At 42.7% G+C, this 26,870-nt stretch overlaps 1 protein-coding gene across 1 annotated transcript in view; it reads left to right on the top strand.

The window, feature by feature from the left end:
• The first annotated feature begins 8,641 nt into the window (after positions 1 to 8,641).
• Positions 8,642 to 26,870, top strand: part of ZNF385D (zinc finger protein 385D) — a 595,307-nt gene continuing 577,078 nt past the window's right edge. Inside the window, exon 1 of the mRNA XM_064166852.1 lies at positions 8,642 to 8,763. Coding sequence (XP_064022922.1) covers positions 8,661 to 8,763 — 103 coding nt within the window. The 5' untranslated portion in view covers positions 8,642 to 8,660. The remainder of the gene's footprint in view (positions 8,764 to 26,870) is intronic.

A 26,870-nucleotide genomic window follows, 5' to 3' on the forward strand; every position in this document is an offset into this window, starting at 1 on the left:
CACCTGGCTGAGTCTAGTCTGGGTGATTTCATGAGAGTGGGGGAATGAATAACTCCCAAACCATCATAACTGTTTGTTAACATTAAATGTCACCAGAAAACTTCTTTACAAGGTTTGAAATGCAGGGTTTGGATGTTGAATATACACATTTTAAGAAATAACTAGCAAATGCAAATATACTGGAAAGAGATTCTTAATTTCAATTATACCTCTTACCCACCAGGGGGCTTGAGAAGCTTCTCTCTGCCGATGGCAGAAGGCAATTAGTGAACTACAAGAGGCTTTAAGTATTTACTCACAAACATTATCTCCTGACACACGGGGCTAGCTACAGCTTCAAACAGTATCCAAACACTTGCAAAGGGTTCTGCCAATGTTTTGTGAGCCTCTGAGGCTTCTGACTCTTCCCAGTCTTAACAGGGTGCTGGGGAAAGGAGGCAGATGATTTCTGGCCTTATCCTGATTTTTCTGGATCATCTGTGTGTCTCCAGGACTTCTTGTTTTGGTAGGAGAATTTCAGATGTAGACAGGATGTCTTGTGATGTGCAGTCTTAGCACAGATGTCACGCTGGCTATGTAGGCCAATTGCTTGGAGGTGTTTAAAGCCTGTTCATGGTAATCTCACAGCAGGCAGTTTCCAGGTAGTTCAGTAGAGCTAACTTATAGCTTAGCATAATGCTGCAGAAGGCAAAGGCAGAATCATTGCCAGAGGCAGAGAGCAATGATGGCAGCAGGCAGCAGCAGGCATGAATACAACAGCATAGCACGTTGTGTTACCTGCTCATCTCATTTATCAATACAGCCCAAGGCTAATGGACCTTTGGGCACAAATTAGCCAATCAGATGGCAGTTAGCTGAGCTTGACCATGTAAGGTGAAACCATAGGCTTGCTTTACTCAAATTTGGGAAAAATGCAAGCCTTGCACAGGGCAGGCAAAAGCCAAGCATATGCACCTTGTCCACCACAGGATGTAAACAGGAGCTAAACAAGTCTGGGCAGGCCAGAGTCCTTAGACTCAGTAGCTCCAGGTTCTTTGTCTTCTTTCCCATGGTTGCTTCTCCCCATAGCAGAAGGAGGAAGAGCAGAAAAACATGAATAGGCAAGCCAGGGCATGTGTAAGCCTGTTGGCCTATTTAGACCTCCCACAACAACAACTCTATCCCACAACAACATCCCAGAGTCAAGATTATGATTCAGGTATTTCCCTCTGAACAGATTTGAATAAAAGACTCAATAAAATGGACTTTTGGAGGGACACTCAACAGGCAGAAGCATCACTTAAGTTGTGAGTTTCTAGAATAGTAACTGAGATGCTCCAAGGTCAAAGCTGTATTCTGTAGGCTTTCTAAATGTCCATATTTATCCTATCTGGTGCATCCTCTCAGCACCCTCAATTCTTTCGGGGGATCCTCAGTTGTTTTTTACCATCAACTGGATCAAACTCCGCGTGGCATGAGAAGTGTAGGTGCAGTTTATGGATTGTGTTTTCTATCCTTTGGGTATGCATCTTTTGGGTTTCACTTACTGGGAAGCAAGTTTTCTGCTGTGGGGTGTAATAACTGGAGGAACAGAGGCGCATTGGAAAAAACACAGGCAAGGGCATAGAGAACAGAAATGTTGCTTTCCAGTGTGACATTATTTTACTGTTACCTACCTTTCTCACTTAGTTTCTAGGAGTAGGAGAAACAACGTATTTAAGAGTCTCTGGGAAGACAAGTACACATTGAATATTGGAAATATGTAACCTGAAAATGAAAGGTCATAGATACAAAGAAAAGTAACTATATTTCTGCTTTATTCAACACAGAATTATAGCACTTCCCTTTTTTGACTTTGAGCACTAAGATCTGGCTCCATTGAGCACTCCTTTTTATGATGAATATCTAATCCTCTTAACCTACCTCGAGCTCTGTGAAACAATTATGAGCAAAGAATATTACTTGTCTAAGGGTGACCTTCAAATTTGCCTCAAACAGCTTCAGGCACCAGTGCTCTCATTCCTCTGAGATGATAGGGAACTTTGCTGCCCACCATGCAGGCACAGTATCTTTGCAAAAGCCACCACATCCTAACTCGTGCCCTCTGCTTCTTATTGTAGCAGATACCAAAGCCACACTGCTGCTTTTCCAATTCCTGCAGCACAGGAAAGCATGAGAAATACACAGGGCAACCCAAAGCAATATGTGAATATGGCTGAAGTAGCTGTGAAAGAGCAAGCAGAGGTGCAGGTGCTCGTTTAGCTGCTATATCACAGCTTTGCACACCCACAAAGCAGAGGAGGGTGGTTGCAGGCAGGTAAGCTACCCTAGAAAAAGGGAAAAAAACAACCAACAATGCTTGTGGTTATCACAGAATCCACCAGGTTGGAAGAGACCTCCAAGCCCATCCAGTCTATCCTAGTACCCGGCCCTGTCTAATCAACCAGACCATGGCACTAAGTGCCTCAGCCAGGCTTTGCTTCAACACATCCAGGGATGTTGACTCCATCACCTCCCTGGGCACCCCATTCCAATGCCAATCCCTCTCTCTGCCAACAACTTCCTCCTAACATCCAGCCTAGACCTGCCCTGGCACAGCTTGAGACTGTGTCCCCTTGTTCTGTTCTGCTTGCCTGGCAGAAGAAACTGACCCCCACCTTTCAGGTAGCTGCAGACAGCGATAAGGTCTGCCCTCAGCCTCCTCTTCTGCAGGCTGCACACCCCCAGCTCCCTTAGCCTCTCCTCACAGGGCTCTGCTCCAGGCCCCTCACCAGCTTTGTTGCCCTTCTCTGGACACCTTCCAGTACCTCAACATCTCTCTTGAATTGAGGAGCTCAGAACTGCTTTTGTCTAGTTTCTGCTGTTGTCATTCTGGTTTTGTCTAGTTTCTATAAAATCACTTTTGTATTTACAGAATGCATTATAACCTGGAGGCCTCTTCTGAAAGGCCAAAGATTTCCATGTGGAAGGTGAAATGGTATTCTGCAGGGAATCATTGTCCTATTGTGAACTGCTTTTCTGCCCCATACAGCTATCCTCTGTTTAGCCCAGTTAGGACAAGGTAGGTATCTTCTGTAGCAAAAGACACAAAAAAAACTATGGTAAATGTTAAATTACAAGAATGTTGCCAGCAAGTTTTGGACTGGAAGGTGAGAAGGGGTAGAAATGCCTTGGGGCTTCTAGTTCAAAGCTGGATTGTTACCACGTTCTAAGATGAAACCTTGCAAATTGGAGATCGTGTCCCCAGGTGGACTGCCAAGGCAGAAGGTACTGTGTATTCCCCTTTCCAAAGGAAACAAGAATAATCACTTCAGAACTGAGAAACAGTAGTATTGGAAATTCTTCCATATTGTCCTTAGGTAAAACAACAGATGTCTAAGCAAAAAAAAAAAAAAGCAATTATGGCAAGGCTCTGAATAAGTCAGTTCTGTATAAGCAAAATTTAGAACATGTGTTCAAATCACCAGTCTGTTTAATATATCTATGCAAAAAAAAATTCCCCCCAAAAAACAACCCCAAAAAAAAGACAGAGAGATAAGACATCCAAATATTCCTTCAACAGTGGAAAAACAGCCCCAAGTTAATATATGAAAACAGTTTTACATCTTCAATATTAAATGAGCAGGAAATGTGCAATAAAACCCCAACAATAAATAAAAAATTAGCCTGCAGCATATGATGCATTAGAGGCATCCTATAACATTTTCATGCATTTTATGATATCTGTACCTTTTCTTTTCAATGTAGGCTGCTAATGATCTCCATTACACATTTTCCTGTCCCATGATGAATAAATGTGATGGTTCTTTAACTCACAGATGCTACACCCTGCAATAATCTTTAAGAAAACTCTTGGGTCTTTCATTCTTTAACATATATATATATATACACACACACACAATGCATGCAAGGGAAAATCAATCTTTGGTAAGGAATGGCCACAACAAGCCCAAGCAGCGCTACAGGCTGGGGACAGAATGGCTGGATAACAGCCAGAAAGAAAGGCACTTCAGGGGACTGGTAGATAGCAGCTGAACATGAGGCAGCAGTGTGCCCAGGCGGCCAAGAGAGCCAATGGCATCCTGGGCTTCATCAGGAACAGTGTGGCCAGTAGGATGAGGGAGCTTCTTCTTCTCCTGTACTCAGCACTGGTCAGGCCACACCTTGAGTGCTGTGTCCAGTTCTGGGCTCCTCAATTCAGGAGAGATGTTGAGATACTGGAATGTGTCCAGAAAAGGGCGACAAAGCTGATGAAAGGCCTGGAACACAAACCCTGTGAGGAGAGGCTGAGGGAGCTGGGGGTGTTTAGCCTGGAGAAGAGGAGGCTCAGGGCAGAGGTCATTGCTCTCTGCAACTACCTGAAGGGAAATTGCAGCCAGATGGGGTTGATCTCTTCTGCCAGGCAACCAGCAACAGAACAAGGGGACACAGCCTCAAGCTGTGCCAGGGCAGGTCTAGGCTGGATGTTAGGAGGAAGTTGCTGCCAGAGAGAGTGATTGGCATTGGAATGGGCTGCCCAGGGAGGTGGTGGAGTTGCCATGCCTGGAGGTGTTTAAGCCAAGCCTGCCTGGGGCACTTAGTGCCATGGTCTGGTTGATTGTCTAGGGCTGGGTGCTAGGTTGGACTGGATGATCTTGGAGGTCTCTTCCAACATGGTTGATTCTATGATTCTATGATACTATAAATTGCAAACATATTTTCAATTACCACTTCACACAAAGGTGAATACAAGTATATAAGGTTGGTATAATTTGAAATGAATAATAAATAAATAATATTTGCTTTTATGCCTTTTCCCCACATGTCAAACCTGTTATGGAATATTAATGCTGCATACAACAACTGCAGAGTTTCCCCTCTCCTCACTAATTCCTCATTACACATGCTACATATGTATTTTGTCACTTTGAAGTATTGCTTTCTACAAAACGTTTTTACACCTAGCTCTCAGTTTGCATTAGGAGTTCCATACACCTTGCAAAAGGAGATATATAGTATCATAGAATCGTAGAATCAACCAGGCTGGAAGAGACCTCCAAGATCATTCAGTTCAACCTAGCACCTAGCCCTAGCCAACGAACCAGACCATGGCAATAAGTGCCTCATCCAGGCTTTGCTTGAACACCTCCAGGGACAGTGACTTTGCCACCTCCCTGGGCAGCCCATTCCAATGCCAATCACTCTTTCTGAGTAGAATTTCCTCCTAACATCCAGCCTAGACCTCCCCTGGCACAACTGTCCCCCTTTGTTATATTTTCTTTCCTTTTTCTTTCTTCCCCCTTCGCTGTGTAAATACTACAGAGCCCATCCTCACATAGAACAGTGGTGATATGATACACCACACACCTAGTTCCATAGTCTTTATCAATGATGATGGAAACAGGACCAAGTGGTAGAAGAAAAAGGGGTCATTTAAATCAGTCCTTTGGGGAGATCATTTATTTAAGATCCTTCAGGCTGAGATGAATAGGAGGTTTCTAAATGTGACGTTATGAGGCTAAGCAAATGACTCATTATTTGTGTTATAGTGCCACAGAATTGGGCAAGAATGACAATACAAGAGGGAATAAGCACTCATATCTAACTGTTTATTCTATTACATTCATCACCACGGGGTACATCTGTACATGCCATGTCAAGGTCAGTGATCCTTGTTCACATGAATCATTCTCAGTGCTAATGAAAACCACTCCAGATGCAGCTTGTTCAAATACCAGCAGCTTTAGCAGATGACAGTAACAGATGAACTTACTTCTGTGAACCATAGTACACAGATGAAGCAGAATGGCTAGAGGGAATTCAGGGCTGAGGATGGGTAAGGGATTAGAGGAGGCTGTTGGAGGAGGTCAGCATTGAAGATAGGATATATAATGTTTGCTTGGAGGACAAAAGAGTGCTGTTGCATCACAAGCTATGGCTCTTTTACACCTTGGCTGTTTGAGTTCCAAAGCCAAATAGTGAATCTCACAATCAAAAATTATTTTTAAAAAAGGCAGCTTGTTTCTGAATCATAGAATGGTTTAGGTTGGAAGGGCCCTCAAGGATCATCCAGCTCCATCTCCCTGCCATAGGCAGGGACACCTCCCACTAGAACAGGTCACTCAAAGCCTCAGCCAACCTGGCCTTGAACACCTCCAGGCAGGGAGCAGCCACAGCCTCCCTGGGCAACCTGTGCCAGTGTCTCACCACCCTCACTGCAAACAACCCTTTCCTAACAGCCAGTTTCAATCTGCCCCCTGCCTGATTAAACCCATTCCCCCTTGTCCTGTCATTACAAGACCTTGTCAATAGTCCCTCCCCAGCCTTCCTGTAGGCCCCTTCAGATACTGGAAGGACACTGTAAGGTCTCCTAAAAGCCTTCTCTTCTCCAGACTGCCGAGCCCCAACTCTTGTAGCCTGTCCTCATAGCAGAGCTGCTGCAGCCCTCTGAGCATCCTCATGGCCTCCTCTGGACTGGCTCCAACAGTTCCATGTCCTTCTTGTGTTGGGAGCTCCAGAACTGCACACAGGACTGCAGGTGGGGTCTGAGGAGAGCAGAGCCAAGGGGCAGAATCCCCTCCCTTGCAGCTCTTGCTGCAGCCCAGCACAGGGTTGTGCCTGGGCTGCACTCACACTGCAGGCTCCTGTTGAGCTTTCTATCAGCCCAGACCCCCAGGGCCTTTTCCTCAGGGCTGCTCTCAGCCATTCCCCACCAACATGGAGTTGTGCTTGGGATTGCACTGACACAGACATAGTGTTAAAACTGAGCCACTAAAAACTTAGAGCTAAGTTTAAGGAGTGTTATTTTGGCAAGCCAGGAGCAGCGCTGGGCGCAGGCAGTTTCTCTCCGCAGCTGCGCACTGCACACATGCAGCTGCAGGGTTTGTGTTTCCCGCTCACATACATATTCACAAAGCAGTTCAATACATAGGCAAACATTTCCTGTGGAGTTTCTGTTTTTTCCTGGAACTGCTGTGCATGCCTGCTAATCCTCCTGGGAGTCTCTCTGGTGGTCATGAGGCTGAAGTAAAGAGTCTTCCTCAGGTGTCCTTATGACTCAGCTCTTTGCGTCTTCATGTTCGCGCACTTTTCAGTTTCTTATCTACCATGCTCATGGTGGTTTCTGTTATCGTTCATCCCTGGCCTTGCTCAGTGAGCTCTGGCACACCCCTGTTTTGTTCATGTCCCCTATTCACAGGGGGCTGTCTCTTCACAGCACTTTCTGTTATTGCTCATAGGTTCCAACATCTCCAGCTCAGTCAGCTCTGACACACCCTGCTCTGCCATTCACATAGAGACGTATTTTCATTTTCTCATACTCTTATATTCTGCTTTGCCATTCTTTTATTGACACGGGAACCATTTTTCACAATAGGCCCTGACACTTGGCCTTGTTGAATGTCATGAGGTTGGCCTGGACACACTTCTCCAACCTGCCCAGGTCCCTCTGGATGGATTCCTGTCCTCTATCCAGATCAAGGTACCAAGATTATCAAGGTTAGAAACTGAAGGTATCACAGTATCACCAAGGTTGGAAGAGACCTCACAGATCATCAAGCCCAACCCTTTACCACAGAGCTCAAGGCCAGACCATGGCACCAAGTGCCACGTCCAATCCTGCCTTGAACAGCTCCAGGGACGGCGACTCCACCACCTCCCCGGGCAGCCCATTCCAGTGTCCAATGACTCTCTCAGGGAAGAACTTTCTCCTCACCTCCAGCCTAAATCTCCCCTGGCACAGCCTGAGGCTGTGTCCTCTTGTTCTGGTGCTGGCCACCTGAGAGAAGAGAGCAACCTCCTCCTGGCCACAACCTCCCCTCAGGTAGTTGTAGACAGACAGGTGTGTGCGTTACTTGTACCGAGGAAACACTCTGCTCTGCCAGATCATTTGCAGTGCAACTACACCCCAAACGATTTTTTTTCTATCCTGAGACTGCTATGTTCCATCACTCTCTAAGTTTTTAATCACTAAATTTGATGTTAATAAGATGATTACTTTTGTTGTGCATTGTGCTTCTTACAGAGCAACCATCATTGTACATGAATCTTGGAGGCCTCATGCCAAAGGAAGGGGGCAGCTTGGTGGGAGTCCCCGGGACTCTCGAGAGGAAAGGCTCGTCAGAGGCGTGAGAGGGAGGCTGCGATCTTGGGGAAGTGGGAATCTCAGGTTGAGTTACTCATCGGTATGGAGTCAGAAGCGCGCAGAAACAGTGATTTTGGCGGCAGGAGGTAACGTGCGCATGTGCTCCGGTGAAGGGGCTGTAGGAGGACTTGCCAGCGGGCAGGAGGAGGTTTATGCTGACAATTGTCATTTCCCAGGTGTGGAAGCCTTCCAGTCCCGGGAGCGTTTGATCTTCCTTCTCCCCAGGGTACTAACAGAGCGGCTGGCGGTGCACAGACCAGATCGTGCCCTAGGGCCAGGGGCCGTCCCTCGCCACTCCCTTACACCGCCGCTGGAGAGAGGGGCGAGGGGCGGCGCTGCGCGGGGTTCCGCGCTGCCCGGGGATCCGCGCTGCCCGGGGATCCGCGCTGATTGACACCGGGCCGGGCGGAGGCGGGCCCGCAGGGAGCGCGCTGCTCCCGCCCGCCGCTGCCGCTGCCGCTGCCGGCGCCGGGCAGCGGGTCCCGCGCTGCACCGCCGCCCCCGCGGTCTCCTCGCCAGGCTCGGCGCGACGCTGCGAGGGGCCGCCCCCGCCCGCGGCATGGCCGGCTCGCTGGGCAGGGGGGCGGCGTGCTGGCGGATGCGGAGTGCGGCGGGCGGCAGGAAGGAGAAGCCACCGGGAGGCAAGCCCCCGCCGCGGCACGGTAAGGGGGTGACCGCGGCGCGGCTTGGCTGGGCGCCCACTGAGGTGGGACGGGAGCTCCGCGGTCCGTGCAGGGCGCCCCAGCGGCCAACTTGCCCGTGACTTGCTTTTCCCGCCCGGCTCCTCTGGGGCGGGAGCTCCTCTTTTCTTTCCCCCCTCAGCGGGTGCGAGGTGGGGGAAGCTCCCTGCGCCCGAACTCCGCCGAGCTGTGCCTCGTCCTTTTATTTACTAGATAGCGAAGCTGGGGCAGAGGAGCGGTATTCGCCAGCGTTTGGGCATGTTGCTTTGACAGCGTCTTCTGCAGTTTTTGGCAGAAAGCATTTGCAACCTGGCAAACGCCAGTGAATCTGGGAAGAGTCCTCGAAATCTGTTTTGGCTTGCGTCTGTCTGGTCTTAATGCCCGAGAAGTACTGTTAAAAACACCGTCCTGCGTGATCTTGTCCCCTCTTTACGGGTTCGGGGAGATAGATGCTCTCTTCCAAGGTAAAGCGGCACACAAACTGTTCTTCCAAAATCAGATCCAGATGATGACATTGACAGCAGTGGTGTTGCAGCCTTTAAAACGAATGTTATCAAACACTACCGAAAACAAAGGTTGAGTTTGTGATCCCTTGAGTGCTGAATGGTGAATGCGGTTACCTGGAGCCGCATCTGTCAGGTACGGTTTCCTTACTGTCGCTGTTGTCTGCTTTGACGAAAGAAGCGAAATGCAGGGTCTGGAAATCTCACTAACATTTGTTCTAGCTGTGCATTTCCCGTGGGCTTTAGTCCCAGTGTTTGGGTAAGTGGGTTTGCAGAAGTCTCTGACTTAACCCCTCAAAGACAAGTTGTAGTTTAACTTGCGTTCGCGTTCTAATTGGTGTTTGTTTGTTGCTGGGTATGTTAGTCACCAAATTAACTTTGTGTCTTTTCCAGAGAAAATAGCTTGTCTGAGAGAGTGATTTGTGCTCGTCACAGTACACAGAATGCTGTAGCACACAGTAATCTTGATGGTGAAGTTCTCGGAATGGTGAGGAGCATCTTAGATGTCCTTGCTGTGAAAGTAACAGCCTAAAGCGCTGGTTTGTAATGAAAGAAAACAAGGAGTTGCTTCTCCTGACTGTCACCAGGATGTTTCTGAGCTAGGGTGTTTTTGCAGCTACACCCTCCTCTCCTTTGCTTGTTTGTATCTCAGGCAAAAAGTCTGAGTGAAGATTCTGTCAGTGGATATCAAAGCCCTTCTAAATTAAATGACTGTGCAGAAATGGGAAGCATTTTCCCGTTAGAGAGTAACTAGCAGTTTAAAAACAGTTGCAAATATTTCTCCTGTTAATTTTAAGTGTCATGCTGGTAGTGAGGAATAACATACATGAAAAAAAAACCAGAGTTGGTGTGATCCCTTGAAGTTATATTCTTGTTATCTGTGGCTCTTATGGAGCGAATGGGCGCATAGATCAGAATCCTGGATGCAGTGAAGCCAGTGGGAATTTTGCACTGACCTGAGAAGAGGCAGAGTGGAACTGATAGGCTGTGTAGAGTGAGGTGTCAGGCCACGCAGTGAAAACCTTTCACTGATACAGATATGCAGCTGTGGCAAAGTTTATAATACTGCAGTATGCTCCCATGATTAAAATATTATCAAAGTAGCTCTACCATAAATTAGTTAATTTAGGGAGATGTTTTATAACTTGATTATAATTTAGCTTAACAAATAAGGTGTGGTGTACTTCAGTCTACCAGAGTTGCTTCTTGTAAATGTTTTGTAAAGTATCATATGACACTAAATTCTCATTTAAGTAATTGCTGCAACAACATGGAACACTAAATTACACTGCAGCACATACAGTTTGCATACCAATTAGTTTTCAACTGTACTTTAAGGAGAATAACTATCTTTGCTGTGGTATCTTTGCAAGGTGCTTTAGACTTATTTTCCAGGTCATTTACTATCCTCTAACACCTCCAAATGTAAGACAAAACCAAAACGAGATCTAATTTGTATGTCCCTAATGCTGATTGCATGCTAAGGGGAGAATTTTTAGGGAGATAAAAAAAGCATAGTATTATTTTAGTGTTTTAACATTTACAACCCCCCTCTGTTTTTCAAGAAAGCACTTCTAAGTAAATTTTGGATTTTGTAGACAGTATTGAACACGTCCTATAGGAACAGAAAGTTCCATTAAAACGTTCAAGCTAAAGCATTAGAGGGATTATAAGTGAGATATAAGTGAGAGTAAAATTGTGGTATGTGAGCTGTCGGGAATTTTTAACTGGCAAAGTTGTAGGTTTGACTCATTCATACCTGCAAGTACACAGTTATCAAAGTCAGGCAAGAACTACTCGCGAGAGAACTGACAGGTATTGGAAAGTCTGAAATGCTTTCAGTCTGGGGAAGTAATGGTGTTCTTTCGGTAGTTGTGATGTGATTACTGTCTACAACTACCTGAAGGGGCATTGCAGCCAGGTGGGGAGTGGCCTCTTCTCCCAGGTAACCAGCAACAGAACAAGGGGACACAGTCTCAAGTTGTGCCAGGGTAGGTCTAGGCTGGATGTTAGGAGGAAGTTCTTCACAGAGAGAGTGATTGGCATTGGAATGGGCTGCCCAGGGAGGTGGTGGAGGCACTGTCCCTGGGGGTCTTTAAGAAAAGCCTGGATGAGGCACTTAGTGCCATGGTCTGGTTGATTGTCTAGGGCTGGGTGCTAGGTTGGACTGGATGATCTGGGAGGTCTCTTCCAACCTGGTTGATTCTATGATTCTATGATTCTTTTCTATTCTTTATGCTGCAAACCCAGCTTGTTGGTAAAAAGTGGCATAGCTCTATTGATGTTGGCAGCACTGTTATGACTAATACCAGGACAAGACCAGCAAAGTATTTCTTTCTATGTTTGGATTGATATAGATTTGTTTTAGGTACCATTTAAGGTTGCAAACTGGCAAAGTGCACATTGAGTTGTGAACATCTGAGCAAACTTGCTGTTTGACTGAGTCAAACTGCAAGTATTTGTCAGCTTTCACATTTGTCTTACCTTTTATATGAATGATTATGGAGAGTCTTCTACAATTTTAAATATTTAAAAACACAAATAGGAAATTTTCCTTATGACTTCATCTGCAGAAGTTCTTGATTCACATTTTTTTCTGATTTCAAACCAGGTAAAACAACGTAAAGTGTTTTTACCTGCTCTGCTCTAGACAGTGAACAAAGTCTTTTGTCAAGAACCCAGGAAAAAGTTAAGAATCCTGTTAAGACAGTTAATACCAAGATATATATATATATATATATATATATATACAAAATCTATTTGTATATGATTTATTGTTGGGTTAGCATTGGCACCTTACCTGTAAAATCTCCTAAGAGCTTGAAAACCTAAATGGATGGCTGCAGCCAGAATTCTGTTGCAAATGGAAGATATTAAGGAGGAATGTAATGGAAACAACAGTGTAAATCAAATAGTATTTTACTGTACTGGTTAAGAAAGCTTTGAAATATTTGTATGAAAAAATCTCCTCCCTTAAGAAACAGATATGGAAATTTTGTGACTTGAAGCTGTGAAACAGAAAGATGTTTTAACTTACTTGACACCACCACAAATAACTTCTGGAAAGAAAACAGTGTTTTTATATCCCTTTTTTTAAAGCTGTGTGAAAGTTTCCTGGTGAAAATGCAGTTTGGCAGCTTTAGTTTTAAAACAATTGACGGGGGAAAATAGCACAAAGATATAGCACTGGATATACATGTGTAGGAGCATGTGTAGGTGATGTTTCAGACAGAAAATGATGACTTCTGGATCTATTTGTTATTTTATTTTGCTTATTTTTTTCAACTGCTCACAAAATGTCTCAAGTTGTGCTGGGGGAAGTACAGGCTGGATGTTAGGGGGAAGTTCTTCACAGAGAGAGCGATTTGCCATTGGAATGGGCTGCCCAGGGAGATGGTGGAGTCGCCATGCCTGGAGGTGTTCAAGAGAAGACTGGATGCCATGGTCTAGTTGACTGGATAGGGCTGGGGGATAGGTTGGGCTGGATGATCTTGGAGATCTCTTCCAACCTGGTTGATTCTATGATTCTGTGAAATTTAGGCTGGAGAGTAGAAGTCCTCTGTGTTTCAGCCAGCACAGTGAAATAAATTGGTCTTGTGCCAATATATTGGATCATGCCCAAGTAGGCTGGAGAAATAAATGTGAGGTATAGCAATACAGACCTCTTTTTCACCTGAACCTGCAAACTCACTTTAGTGTTGTCCTGTGACAGCTCAAGACAGGTGAAGACAAAACCTCTCATCTGTGTTTCTATTTGCACACACAAAGTAATGGAAAGGCATAGTCAGGATAGAAGTCAGCATGTGCTTTAGAGAAATGCACTTCTCTAACTGTTGAATTGATGGAAGAATAAGGGAAGACCCAAAAAAGATGCAAAACATTCAGTTGTTCTTCTCCTTTCTAAGCTTAAATGTATGCACATACGTTAACATCTTCTGGTTGCTACTGGCCTGGACTGATTCCACAGCTGGTGGTAGGCAAATGACGTCGTGCTTCAGATTTGCAGTTTCAGATGTTCTCATTTTTTGCACGTTTCTTCTTGAAATATTCAAGAACATGTTACAGTTTTGTTTTGTTGGCTTGTTCCTTTCTTCCTTCTCTATCTTCTGGTAAATAATATTCTTCAACATACTGAGATAGTCATAACCAAGTCTTATGTTTTGCTAGACATCTAGGCTCTATGCCTCATTTTTTAACATGTGACTTATTGTAGTATTTGTAGAAGTAAATGTTTGAGATGAATGTAGGCACTTATATATGTATATAGTTTTAGATCTATAAAAGTCTACTTAATATAAAAACACAGAAGTTCTTCTCTTGAAGGAAGTAAACCTCTCTCTTCTGTGATCAGCAGGAATAATCTGCAGGTAGATTTGAAACCTTAAAATGCTATTCTAGCCTATATGTTCACAAAGTGTCAACATTTCTGTTATTTCTACTTAGATCTCCAGCCCTTTGATGCCTCAGCCAATTTTGGGGTCTCACTAGTGAGCGAATATGTGCTTGCCATGTGTAACTCAGACCTTGCTGTCAACGCGTGGCTTTCAAAACAAATGAATGTGTAAAGGGTTTGACCTGGAACGTAAGAAAGGCTGCTTAGCCAGACATGTTAACTTGCTTAGCCCTTTTCTTGATGTAAGCTCCACCTGATACCTCTTTTGAAATCATAATCAGATGATACACATAATAGATACAACTCCTTAAATGACTTGTGTAATTTTTGAGGTAGCTTTTATTCTGTGTATTTAAAAAAAAAACGTTTGTCTTCGTTGTGGTTTTGTTTGTTTTGGTTTTCAAATTAGTTCAGATTAGTACTACTGTAAAAAAAGTTCATGGCTGGAAAGGTGCCTTTTTCCCTGGACTTCACTTAGGAAGCTATCTATGATACCAAGAAAACCTAGCATTACAGTTTGCCCAATTAGATATCAGTAATCAGCTCTATAAACCCATGGATTATTTTAAACTTGAATTTATAGTAGAATGACAAATGCCTCATCGAGACCATAGAAGCAGGCTCCAAATGCAGCTTTATGATATTTATGGTATTCTGATGACACATAAACATAGTTAAGAAACCCAGGACTTCTCCATTCCAGAATCAGATTTGTTTTTCTGACCCTCTTTTTTTTAACACAGGATGTGGAGAATGTTAATCAGACAGAGGTCTCAAATCACTTTGCTAGGAAATGTAAGGTGTGTTTTTAAAGGGGAAAAAATAGTTAAAAAATAAAAGGTTAAAAAATCCCTTTCCTCATCACCTTGATGGCTCTTGCTGTTTAAAATTCTGAAGCTAGGACTGTACTGACAGAGCTACAGAAAACATCTGATTTGAGTACATTCTGAAGTATTTTGTATTTTGAGTAACCCTGGTCAGGGGCATTTTGTACTCCCATCTGGAAGTTTCCAGTCTTAGTATTCAGTTCAGTGTCTCTGCCTTTGTCTTTCCATTTAGCCTTGCCATGTTATAACAATGAATCATCTTGTCCACTAGGTTGGAATGTCTGTTTATACACTGAATTTGTTTCATCATGTCACCATAATAATTGATTTGAACCGTGGTAACTCTTTAACTGCTTTCCCATATGTATTTGGACTGGACTTTGCCCAGTGCTCTTCTGAGAAGCAGAGGATAAGCCATTCCAAAACCTGTAATATCTTTATCCTCTTGCAGTCCAACCTCCCTTCCTCATGAAACTGTAGAATAGAATGTTCATATTTTGTGCATATGACAATCATAGCAGAGTGCTAATACAGTAAACCAAGAATATTGTTGTCGTAAGTTTGCTTTGGTAAGCTCTCCTTTGTCAATGGATTTTAAATTAGTGCTAACTGAACTATTAAATAAAATTGAAAACAAACAATAAAAAAGGAAACAAAACTGTAGAGGCATTCTTTGATTAATTTAATAGTGTTAATAGAGTAGACAAGTGACATGCAAATGAAGGGGCCATGTGGCAGGGAAGCTGTGCCAGTAAGTCCAATTTCACACCTCTTGCCTCAACTGTGCTTGCATATAGCACTCTCATTGCTATTTAAACAGTGTTTTATGAATAAATGTCCTTTTGTTGAAGAAGATACTACACTGGTTAAACTTTGACTCATTTAATAGCAGTTAGGCTTCACTCACTTTATGGTAGTGACATTGAAATTGTTTTTACTTCCATGATGAAAACAACTGCCTAGCATTTGGAAGGTAAAGACTGAAGGATCCACTTAATAAAAGCAAAGTGTTTTGTAAATTACGTGTGCTCTTTTTAAGATAGTTTTGTGATCTTCTTTTGTGCACTCTAATGTTTAAGAATAGAATAGAATAGAATAGAATAGAATAGAATAGAATAGAATAGAATAGAATAGAATAGAATAGAATAGAATAGAATAGAATAGAACAGAACAGAACTGAATGAAATAGAATCGAATCGAATCAAATCAGCCAGGTTGGGAGAGACCTCCAAGATCATCCAGTCCAACCTAGCACCCAGCCCTAGACAATCAACCAGACCATGGCACTAAGTGCCCATCCAGGCCTTTCTTGAACACCTCCAGGGATGGCAACTCCACCACCTCCCTGGGCATCCCATTCCAATGCCAATCACTCTCTCTGCCAACAACTTCCTCCTAGCATCCAGCCTAGACCTCCCCTGGCACAACTTGAGACTGTGTCCCCTTGTTCTGTTGCTGGTTGCCTGGCAGAAGAGACCAACCCCACCTGACTACGTATTTTTGTGTGCTCTTTATGACCAATTTTCATTGAGTTGTTGGTGATATTCTCCTATGAAAGCATTGGAAAGTCAAAATGAGGAGTAGGAATTAGTCACTAGAAGCTTCTCCCAAAGGCAGATTAAAGTAGAACTGTGAGTTTTTGATAACAAACCCAAGAGTCTGGGGAAAGAAGTGGAAAAAAAAAAGACTTGTTATTGTCAGTTGCTGTACTAAGCTTTGCCGTGCAAACCATTCCAGTATTTTGTTCAATACTTGTCACACTGGAGTTCTGAAAGCACAGAGCTGTCTCAACTGCTGGCATTTGTAGTGAGGGGGAGGAATGGGAGATTGAGAAGAGATACTTTTTCTCCAGAAGTTGGAGTCAGTAAATTTGCATGCTATAACCAGGTGTCCTCAGCAGTTGTGTCCTTCTGGCTGACAGCCACTGTGGTTTCATGTGGGAGGTCACAACTGCTGCTAGGTAAGAAGTGGGGGCAAGTAAAATGTTTAAGGAAGTTAGAGGAGGTTCCGTAGTGAGAAGCTCTATGCAGAAAGATCAAGGCACCCTTACAATGCATTCCCTTCAGCCAGCATCACAGAACAGATGAGATGCAGTGTTCTGTTCTGGGCAGAATATTTTTGGGCTTCTGCTTTATTTTTTCAATATGGCATCCTCATGTTGAAGCCCTGGCATCGTTAACATCTATAGTTTATAATGTTCACCCTGACGTCGCTAATAGCTGTAGTTTACAATGTTCCAGCCTGAATTAGAGGGAATGGGAACACAATCTTGAAGTTTTATTGAAGACAGAGGTGTGAATTTTTGGCTGTCTAGCTATTTGGAATTCCAAGATATATTCAGGTCTGCAAATCCATTTGGAAACTGGAGGAAAGTGGTCTTTGGAACACAAGAAACGCTTTAGGGAAACACAGTCTTTTCCAGCGTGGATGACGTTGGACTTGTGTAGATCCTCTATATCAGGCTGCTCCCAGTCCAAGTATTGATTTCAGTTAACACTGAAGTAGCCTGAGGGATGGTCAGTTGTTTGTATTAATGGTACAACTGGGTGCAGCCTAAATTGCCTCAAGCCTTCTGCCTGCTGAAGCAAGTTGTAATGAAACAAAAAATAACTTCCCACGGGTTTTATTTGTGCGGCAGGAGGATGTCTTGTTCCGTAGCGCTTCACTGAGATGTGGTGGTGATGTTCTCATCAGAACAGGGGGATTTTAGATTTTCATTTTAAAAATTGTATTTTTTTTATGTGTATGTGTGCAGTGTTTGTTTTCTTAATGTCTAAGCTGAAAAGCTACTTCCAGCTCAGTTAGTTTGCTTTTTAAGAGAGAGGGCTATGTTACAAACGTAAAGGTGGGGAAAGGATCACCTTACAGAAACGAGAGGGATTGGAATGAGATTCTGATCTTGAAAAGGCTTCCATGCTCTGGAACATAACCATTTATGATTATGTTGAGACACTGGAACAGGTTGTCCAGGGAGGTTGTGGCTGCTCCCTCCCTGGAGGTGTTGAAGGCCAGGTTGAATGAGGCCTTGAGTGACCTGTGCTAGTGGGAGGTGTCCCTGCTTATGGCGGGGGATTGGAACTGGAAGAGCTTTTAGGTCCCTTCCAACCTAAACTATGCTATGATTCTATGATTTACTGTATGTGCATCATCAGTCAGTGAGCTTATTTTTTAGACTTTTTGAATTCTTTTGTTTTGCTACTTGTTCTAGCAGATAATCTCATAGAAGTGATTAGTAAGTGACACCTGAGAGTTTTACAGACTTATTAATAGCTTTGAGCAGTTGTTCTATTACAGGGAAGGTTAATTCGAAAAGGCATCCTGGATCACCGCTAGCTTGTTTCCCTGTATCTCATTCTTGTAGCGCTATGATCGTGCTAACAGTTTGATGTTAGATTGACATTTTTAGCCAATGGCTTTTGTATTCTGAATACCAAAACTCTATTTCACTACTTTCTCAGTGTAAAAAGAGGGGGGAAAAATCTTTATTGGTATGGAATGACAATGGTGTAAGACCTTTTGAAAGAGAAAGTCAAGTTAAATATTTAGATCCATTGAGTTGTGATTATATCACTTTCTTTGCATAATTGGGCAGAGTCCAAGGGGATGGTGTTCAATAGCTCCAAGTGCAGGGTGCTGCACTTTGGCCACAACAACCCCATGCAGAGATACAGGCTGGGGTTGGAGTGGCTGGAGAGCAGCCAGACAGAGAGGGATCTGGGAGTGCTGATTGCTACCCACCTGAACATGAGCCAGCAGTGTGCCCAGGTGGCCAAGAGAGCCAGTGGCATCCTGGCCTGCATCAGGAATGGTGTGGTCAGCAGGAGCAGGGAGGTCATTCTGCCCCTGTACTCTGCACTGCTTAGACCACACCTTGAGTCCTGTGTTCAGTTCTGGGCCCCCCAGTTTAGGAGGGACATTGAGATGCTTGGGCGTGTCCAGAGAAGGGCGACGAGGCTGGGGAGAGGCCTTGAGCACAGCCCTACGAGGAGAGGCTGAGGGAGCTGGGATTGGTTAGCCTGGAGAAGAGGAGGCTCAGGGGTGACCTCATTGCTGTCTACAACTACCTGAGGGGAGGTTGTGGCCAGGAGGAGGTTGCTCTCTTCTCTCAGGTGGCCAGCACCAGAACGAGAGGACACAGCCTCAGGCTGCACCAGGGGAGATTTAGGCTGGAGGTGAGGAGAAAGTTCTTCACTGAGAGAGTCATTGGACACTGGAATGGGCTGCCCGGGGAGGTGGTGGAGTCGCCGTCCCTGGAGCTGTTCAAGGCAGGACTGGACGTGGCACTTGGTGCCATGGTCTGGCCTTGAGCTCTGTGCTAAAGGGTTGGACTTGATGATCTATGAGGTCTCTTCCAACCCTGATGATACTGTGATACTATAATTCTTTAATACTATCTTTCACTGAGCTCTATGAACATCAGAATCTCTGTTTTGCAATTTTTCTTTTACTGCATTGTCCCCAGATGTCTGTGTCTTATCTTGGGTGGGTTTGTTTTTTGTTTGATTGATTTTGTTGTTATGTTTTTGTTTGTTTGTTTGCAGGTGGTGGTGGGGCTTTTTGTTTGCTTGTGTACTTTTCAGTGTTTGTGTCGCTGTTCTTTGCAGGTTTTGCTTTTAACAAGTAAATGAGCTGGCATTTCTGTTAGTATAGAGCTGATTCAGAAATCTCTGTTCCATGGTTTTCCATGCACCTTACGCTCCTAGTAATAGTCTGTGTCCGTTTGAGCTAGATTTCTAGCTCAGACATAGGGGAGAGGTGAACATTCCAGGGACAGGCCATATAATGGCAACAGTGGATAAGTTAACATCATTTCATTGGAGCATCAAGAGCTTTATGTCTAGAAGCACAGCTTGTTCTTCCCCTTGCTGGCTTCTGCTGCTTCAGCTGCGCCCACTGCTTATCTTCCCCGCTGCTGTTTTGACTGCTGCTGTTTTGCCACTTTACCGCCGCTTGATCCCTTCCTCATCTTCATTAAGGTTATTCTATTTCTCTAGTAGATTATTTCTCCTTATACTGTTATATTTAAACTATAAGAAATACAATCTCGTTTTTCCCTGACCTTCCAAAAAAATCTGTGTTGTGGTGAGTTTATTCTACCGAGGGAGGCATCCACCCTAGCCTGGGACATTAATATTGGCACCCAATGTGGTGTCAAAGTTAAACACAACACATGGTTTAGAAATCAATTAATTTAAGTAATTTATGATTTCATAGCATAGAGAAAAAAAAAGTTTTGTGTCTGCTACCAAAACTGAAAATTTGGCAGTGGCTGACTTGGTGATGCAAATGGCAAGAGATGCTTACCCTGTTCGTATTTTCTAACATGTTTCTTGAGATTTAGTACCCATACTTCAACAGTTGTATTTTTAAATGTGTTTATGTGCAAGAAGGTGTGGATGAAACCAGTCTGTGTTGAAGAAGGAATTATAATGAACTAATAGCTTTCTGCAGAATCTGTGTTCTCTAGACATATCTTGCCAAGACTTGAATCTGGTGTAAAGATATATGCTACATAAGTGGTTACTTGAAATACTTTCATGGGTAGAGCAGCACTGTATAGTGTGTGTCTGTGTTATCACATTTTGTTGTTTGTGTGCTTTTGCTTCAAAGGAGGGTAGCAGTCACAGCATGAACTACTCAGGAGTGTGGCTAGGAATTCTGCTGGCATCTGTGTTAATGCTGTCTGCTTGATTCTATATGTGTAGTTTATGCCACTGGAGTAACATAACTGAGAACAGTTGTGATAAAGAAAACCAATGACAACTAGCCATTGAAGAGGTCAGTTCACTTGTTTTCAATGTATTTGTTTTTTTCTTCTTCTTTTTTCTTTTTTCTTTTTTCTTTTTTCTTTTTTCTTCTTTCTTTTTTCTTTTTCTTTTTCTTTTTCTTTTTCTTTTTCTTTTTCTTTTTCTTTTTCTTTTTCTTTTTCTTTTTCTTTTTCTTTTTCTTTTTCTTTTTCTTTTTCTTTTTCTTTTTCTTTTTCTTTTTCTTTTTCTTTTTCTTCTTCTTCTTCTTCTTTTTCTTTTTCTTTTTCTTTTTCTTTTTCTTTTTCTTTTTCTTTTTCTTTTTCTTTTTCTTTTTCTTTTTCTTTTTCTTGTTCTTGTTCTTGTTCTTGTTCTTGTTCTTGTTCTTGTTCTTGTTCTTGTTCTTGTTCTTTTTCTTGTTCTTTTTCTTTTTCTCTCTCTTTTTCTCTCTCTTTTTCTTTTTCTCTCTTTCTCTTTCTCTTTCTCTTTCTCTTTCTCTTTCTCTTTCTCTTTCTCTTTCTCTTTCTCTTTCTCTTTCTTTTTTTCCTTTCTCTTTCTTTTTTTCCTTTCTCCTATTTCTCCTTTTCTTTCTCTTTCTTTTATTTTCCCCCTCTTTTTCTCTTTTTCTTTCTTTCTCTTTCCTTTTTTTAATCTTCCTTTTTTCTTTCTTTCTTTTTTCCCCTTTTTCTTTTTCTTTTTCTTCTCCTTTTCTTTCTCTTTTTCTCTCTTTCTTTTTTTCTTTTTATTTTTCTTTTTCTTTTTCTTTTTTTTTCTTTTTTTTTTTTCTTTTTCTTCTTCTCTTTTTCTTCTCTTTTTTTTCTTCTTTCTCTTTCTTTTCTTTGTCTTCCTCTTCCTTTTATCCTGCTACTACTTTGGACAGGTTTAATGAGCTACTCTGGTCATTTCAATTTTGAACTCATTACTTTTGGCTTTGTACATATAATCTTCTCCGCAGCAACTGCAGCGATGTCATAAGCAGAGAGTCTGACTTCAGGTGAAAGATGTAGGCAGTAAAATCAGAAAAACCTATAAGGAAAACTGTGGGAGGATGGGTAGGACAGGGAAAGTGATTATTCTGGCTTTCTATGTAGTGACTATTTATTTCCTCCACATCCACCCTACATTTTATTTTTTTCCCAATTTTTTGTTTCACTGGTAGCTGAAAGAAAATAAATTCTTTTATTATGCCAGAGTGCAAATTCCATTTTTAACAGAACTATTGAAAAAAAAAAGATATATAAGCAGCTGAGGTTTATTCTGCATAGGATTTCTTCTTCTCTCTTTCCATTCATTTTTAAGAAATCACTTTAGTAAAGCCACTGTGGGAGGATAGTATTGCTGCTGTACTTTTCCCAGGATACAGCAAGAGCAATTGCATTTGCTGTTCACAGAGAATGAAATTAAACTTGCTCCATTCTGATGATCCATTACTCCTACACTCAGAACATTTCTGGGAGAGACTCTTGCATGTTATAGGAGACAGTGCCCTGAATGTTCTTGCACCTGCTCCTGTACATGAAGGAATAGGCACAGATTTGGGCCCACATAGCTCTCAAATTAGAATTAGGTACTGTGTGGCATGCCTCTGTGTGTGTATCTGCCTCCTCTCTAAGGTGTTGCTTTTGGAAGGCAATATTTCAAACGTGTCACTGTGTTTGCTTTTAGAGGTTGAGACAACTTGGAGGTCTGTAATATATTTATACATGCTCAGAAAGACCATGGTTTTGAAGAGCATCACTCAGTTGAAGGATACCCATGTTCAAAACGTAGTTGGGTGATGTGTTGATTTGAGGCAAATTGGAATATTTTAATGAGAGAAATTAGATCATTGGCTATGAAAAGAAAATATAGTGATTGCCCATTTGTTCTGCTGGGGCATATGAAAACATAGACACAAGCGAAAAAAACCTGTAAGTCTCTGCCTGCTTATTGCCCTATTAACTCTTCTGCCTGAACCTGCACATTTCCAACTAATCATTCTGCTTCTGACACCCCTTGCTGACCTTTCCAGCTCACCCTGCACGTAAGAGAGATTCTGAGATAAGGGAAGGGATGGAAATAAGGTGGGGGGAGATTGGGAGCCCCTGTTGGGCAGTCAGGCTGCTGGGAGGGGTTTCATTTTTTTGTGTTGCTTTTACCTTGTATATTACTGTATATAGTTGTAAAGATCTGTGATATGTTGTATATATCTGCTTGTAAATTGTGCCAGCTTCATTTCTTAACTTGCAGCCAGCTGAGTTAGTCTGGTTAATCTAGTGCTGGTGGTGGGGAAACTCCAAAACCACTACAGCTCTGTGGGTGATATAGACATCACCTAATTTTCTTTTCACAGCCAATAATCTAATTTCTCTCATTAAAATATTCTAATTAGCCTCAAACCAGCACAGGTGTCAAACTGTAAAATCAGTAAAAAGTGGACTGGATGATCTTGGAGGTCTCTTCCAACCTGGTTGACTGGTGAATCAAATCTCATTGTGACAACAGAAAGAGTGGGCGGTCATTGATTTCTTTAGTTGAGTGGCAGTGAGTAAGCCAGCTTAAAAAAATACTATGCTCCTTTTATTTTGTTCTTGAGCAGAAAAATCTCTCTTTAATCCTTCAGTAATCAATCTATTAGAGATTTTGTACATATGCCTCTATTTCTAGGTTCTTATACTGGTTTTGTAGTTGGCCAGTTCTGTCTTTTTGGGCTATGGATTCTCTAAAGCAGCTTTAGGCAGATAAATGCTCGAATGACCTTATTGCTTGTATACACCTGAGGTATGTGCCTCATAGATCATGCAGCAATAAGTACACCCTCTTCTTACAGATTAAGTGGATATAACAGCTGTGGAGAAAAATATTCTCCAATAAGAACAGAGAAAGCTCACGGATCAACAAGGATCTCTGTTTAATATAACTGTGATGCTGTGCTCCACACAGCTTGTTAAAGTGAGGGTACTCCCTCTCTCTCTATATGTATATGTACATATAAAAAGAAAAAAAGTAGCACTTTCTGGTGGACAATTCCATCAGGTTTTATTTACATTGCAAAGCCAGGGAGACTGGGAGCACTCCTGTCTGTTATTACAATGATCCCTCTGTCTGCACGGCTCTTTCTCCAAGACTGACATGGTAGGGGCAGTTCTCATCAACTTCATTTGTTCCATCTTATTAGAGGAGCCTTTAATCTCTCGCTTTCTGATCCCCAGTTTATAACCAGATTTGATAGAGATAGGAAGGTGATAAATATCTTGATGTGAGAGTCTGTAACAAGATAGAACTGTCATTTTTCTCCTCACTCCTTTGGTGAGGTAAAATTTTATTTGTGAAGTAGGAATAACTCTGAAGCTTAAAGCTGTCTATTTTCAGGCCATTTTCAGATGCAGCTGGTTACAGGAAAGGTTTTTTCTTAGCAGTCGTTTTTATTTTTGTTTGGTTTGTTTTCTTTTTGTTTTGTTTTGTTTTGTTTTGTTTTGTTTTGTTTTGTTTTGTTTCTTGTTTCTGTTGTGTTTTCTCCTCTGGGCAAGACAAGAAAAAAGTAATTTTGTTGACTTGCTCCTGAATATTTTGGAAAGAAATTTTATGTCAACTTCATTAATTATTCTGATTTCCCAGAGGTTCATAGTATGCTGATTTTGAGGAAGAACTGAAATAGCAGGTGTTTGACATGTATATAATAATTTGGTTCCTGAATAGAATCGTAAAGTCATAGAATCAACCTGGTTGGAGGAGACCTCCAAGATCATTCAGTCCAACCTAGCACCCAGCCCTGGCCAATCAACTAAGTGCCTCACCCAAGCTTTTCTTGAACACCTCCAGGGACAGCAACTCCACCACCTCTCTCAGCAGCCCATTCCAATGCCAATCACTCTCTCTGTGAAGAACTCCCTCCTAACATCCAGCCTATACTTCCCCCAGAACAACTTGAGACTGTGTCCCCTTCTTCTGTTGCTGCTTGCCTGGCAGAAGTGCCCAACCCCACCTGGCTACAGCCTCCCTTCAGGTAGCTGCAGACAGCAATGAGCTCTGCCCTGAGCCTCCTCTTCTGCAGGCTGCACACCCCCAGCTCCCTCAGCCTCTCCTCATAGGGTTTGTGTTCCAGGCCCCTCACCAGCTTCATTGCCCTTCTCTGGACACATTGCAATATCTCCTGAATGGCCTCAATGCTGTCAGAAAAATCTTCCAGTCAAGTGAATGAAGATGCAACGTCTGTATTTAGCAAAAGCCTCTTCATGCTTAGTTTAAAATAGTTTTGCACTTTTTGTTTTTTAATACACATATGTTAGCTGCATAACTTCTGCATCTATTTTGCTTCATATTAAACTGGCAAAACCCTTCCTCTGCTTTTTTCAAGTCATCCTCTGCATAATCTTAAAGCTCAAGTTTTGCCACAAATTGATACAGAAAAAAAATGTTTAAAGCATGGGTTAGAAACACACAGAAAGCTGAGCATTCAGGTCGTGCTAAGAGGAACATATCACTGGGAAATAAAACTTTATTTCCCCCCAAAACTATTAGGTATTTTTAGTGTTTTCATGTTTCCTTGAATGCCCTATTGCCTTGAATATTTTTGCCTAGTTGTGTCTTTCCTTTGTTTTCTTATATGTAATTCTGGCATTATGCCATTGTAGCCTGTGTGCCACGAAACTTTCACCTATCAAACTAGGGAGGACAAACACTAAACACACTACCATATTTCCTTTTTATTCTCTCATTTTCCCTTTCATGATATATTAATTTTGGTATCTTTACTGTTCCAAAAGTTCTTACCCTTCATAACCTCAGCTAAATCCAAACTTCACTGTTCCAAAGGTAAGAATTTAAGTGTGGTTAAACTGCTTAAACTGCCTTTCCATTTTAAGACTTGGTGTTGCTGCCACCTGCCCATTCACATTTCCATCTCCATCTGCAGTACAGAATCACAGAATATCAGGGGTTGGAAGAGACCTTCAGAGATCATTGAGTCCAAGCCCCTTGCCAAAACAAGATCAGCTAGGGCAGCCTGCACAGGAGCACATCCAGGTGGGTTTTAAAAGTCTCCAGAGAAGGAGACTCCACAACCTCTGTGGGCAGCCTGTTCCAGTGCTTCATCACCCTCACCATAAAGAAGTGTCTCCTCATGTTGAGGTGAATCCTCATGTTTTCTATCTTGCACCTGTTGCTCCTTATCCTATCACTGGGCACCACCAAGAAGAGACTATGACCTTCATCCTGACACCCATTCTGATGATAGTTATAGATTCTGTTAATATCCCCTTTCAGACTTCTCAAGACTAAAGAGCTTCAGATCGCTCAGCTTTTCTTCACAGTAGAGGTGTTCAAGTCCCACAGTCATCTGCACAGCTCTCTATTGGATCCCTGTCTCTCTTGAGTTGGAGAGTCCAGAACTGGACACAGTATTCCAGGTGTGGTCTCACCAGGGCATAGGACAGGTGGGAGGATAACCTCCCTAGACCTGTTGGACAACTTAATGCATCCCAGGATGCCCTTGGCCCTTCCCTCCCTATTAGGTAACTGCATCATGTTCTATTAGCTGAATAGGTATTATTTTCTATTCTATGAGCTAAATATCAATTTTCTGCTGCTAAGATACAGCTGTTAAATTGACTTTCTTAAAGAAAGTTCTGCAGTTTTAATACATGTGAATTTCTTCATCTTTCTTCTTCATGGGTCTAACAAGAGTCCAAATTGTCAGTCCAGTAAGCCTCAAGTTCCACAGCTGCACACATTTACTGATGCCAAAGTATGATGATTTTCATTTATGTTTTTTCTGCTTTCTCTTATGTTTAGGGCAATAATTGCAAAAGATCCAATATAGTAAAGTTTCTAAGTATAACTTTTCAGATGAAATAGAAGTGTGCTTTACTTCTGAGTAAACCACACTCCTTAACTATGCATATCAAACCCAATCTCAAATCACAGGATGTACAGACAAGCACTAGTGATGATTGCCCTCTTCAGAAGCTTCTGTTTTATTCTGATGTAGTTGTAGGAAAATGGCTTTTTTTTTGAACACATGACTTACAGAACTCTGACAACTGCTGATAGAGGGGGAGAAACTGACCTGGGAGGTGCCTGCAGGCTGCAGGGGGAGAGGAGGACTGCATTAGTACTTGTCACTGGCAAATGGCAATAAAAACCCCAAACTGTTAAGTCAATGTTTCTGTTTCACAGAACCACAGGAATGGTCAGGTTGGAAATGACCCCCCCAGCATCACCAAGTCCAACCATTATCCCTACTCTACAAAGTTCACCCTTAAACCTCAAGCACCACATCCAAATGACTTTTAAATACATGTGGTGTTGGTGACTCAGTCACCTCCCTGGGTAGCCCATTCTGACCACTCTTTCTGTGAAAATTGTTTCCTAATGTCCAGTCTAAATCTACCCAGTTGCAGGCTGAGGCCATTCCTTCTTGTTCTATCACTAATTACCTATGAGAAGAGATCAGCACCAACCTCTCCACAATGTCCTTTCAGGTAGCTGTAGACAGCAATGAGGTCTCCACTTAGCCTCCTCTTTTTCAAACTTACCATCCCCAGCTCCTTCAGTTGCTCTTCATAAGATTTATTCTCCAGGCCATTATCCAGATTTGTTGCCCTCCTCTGCAATGCTCCGGCACCTCCACGTCCCTCTTGTA

Source organism: Pogoniulus pusillus, chromosome 28, assembly GCF_015220805.1.
Source record: "Pogoniulus pusillus isolate bPogPus1 chromosome 28, bPogPus1.pri, whole genome shotgun sequence".
Lineage (NCBI taxonomy): Eukaryota > Metazoa > Chordata > Aves > Piciformes > Lybiidae > Pogoniulus > Pogoniulus pusillus.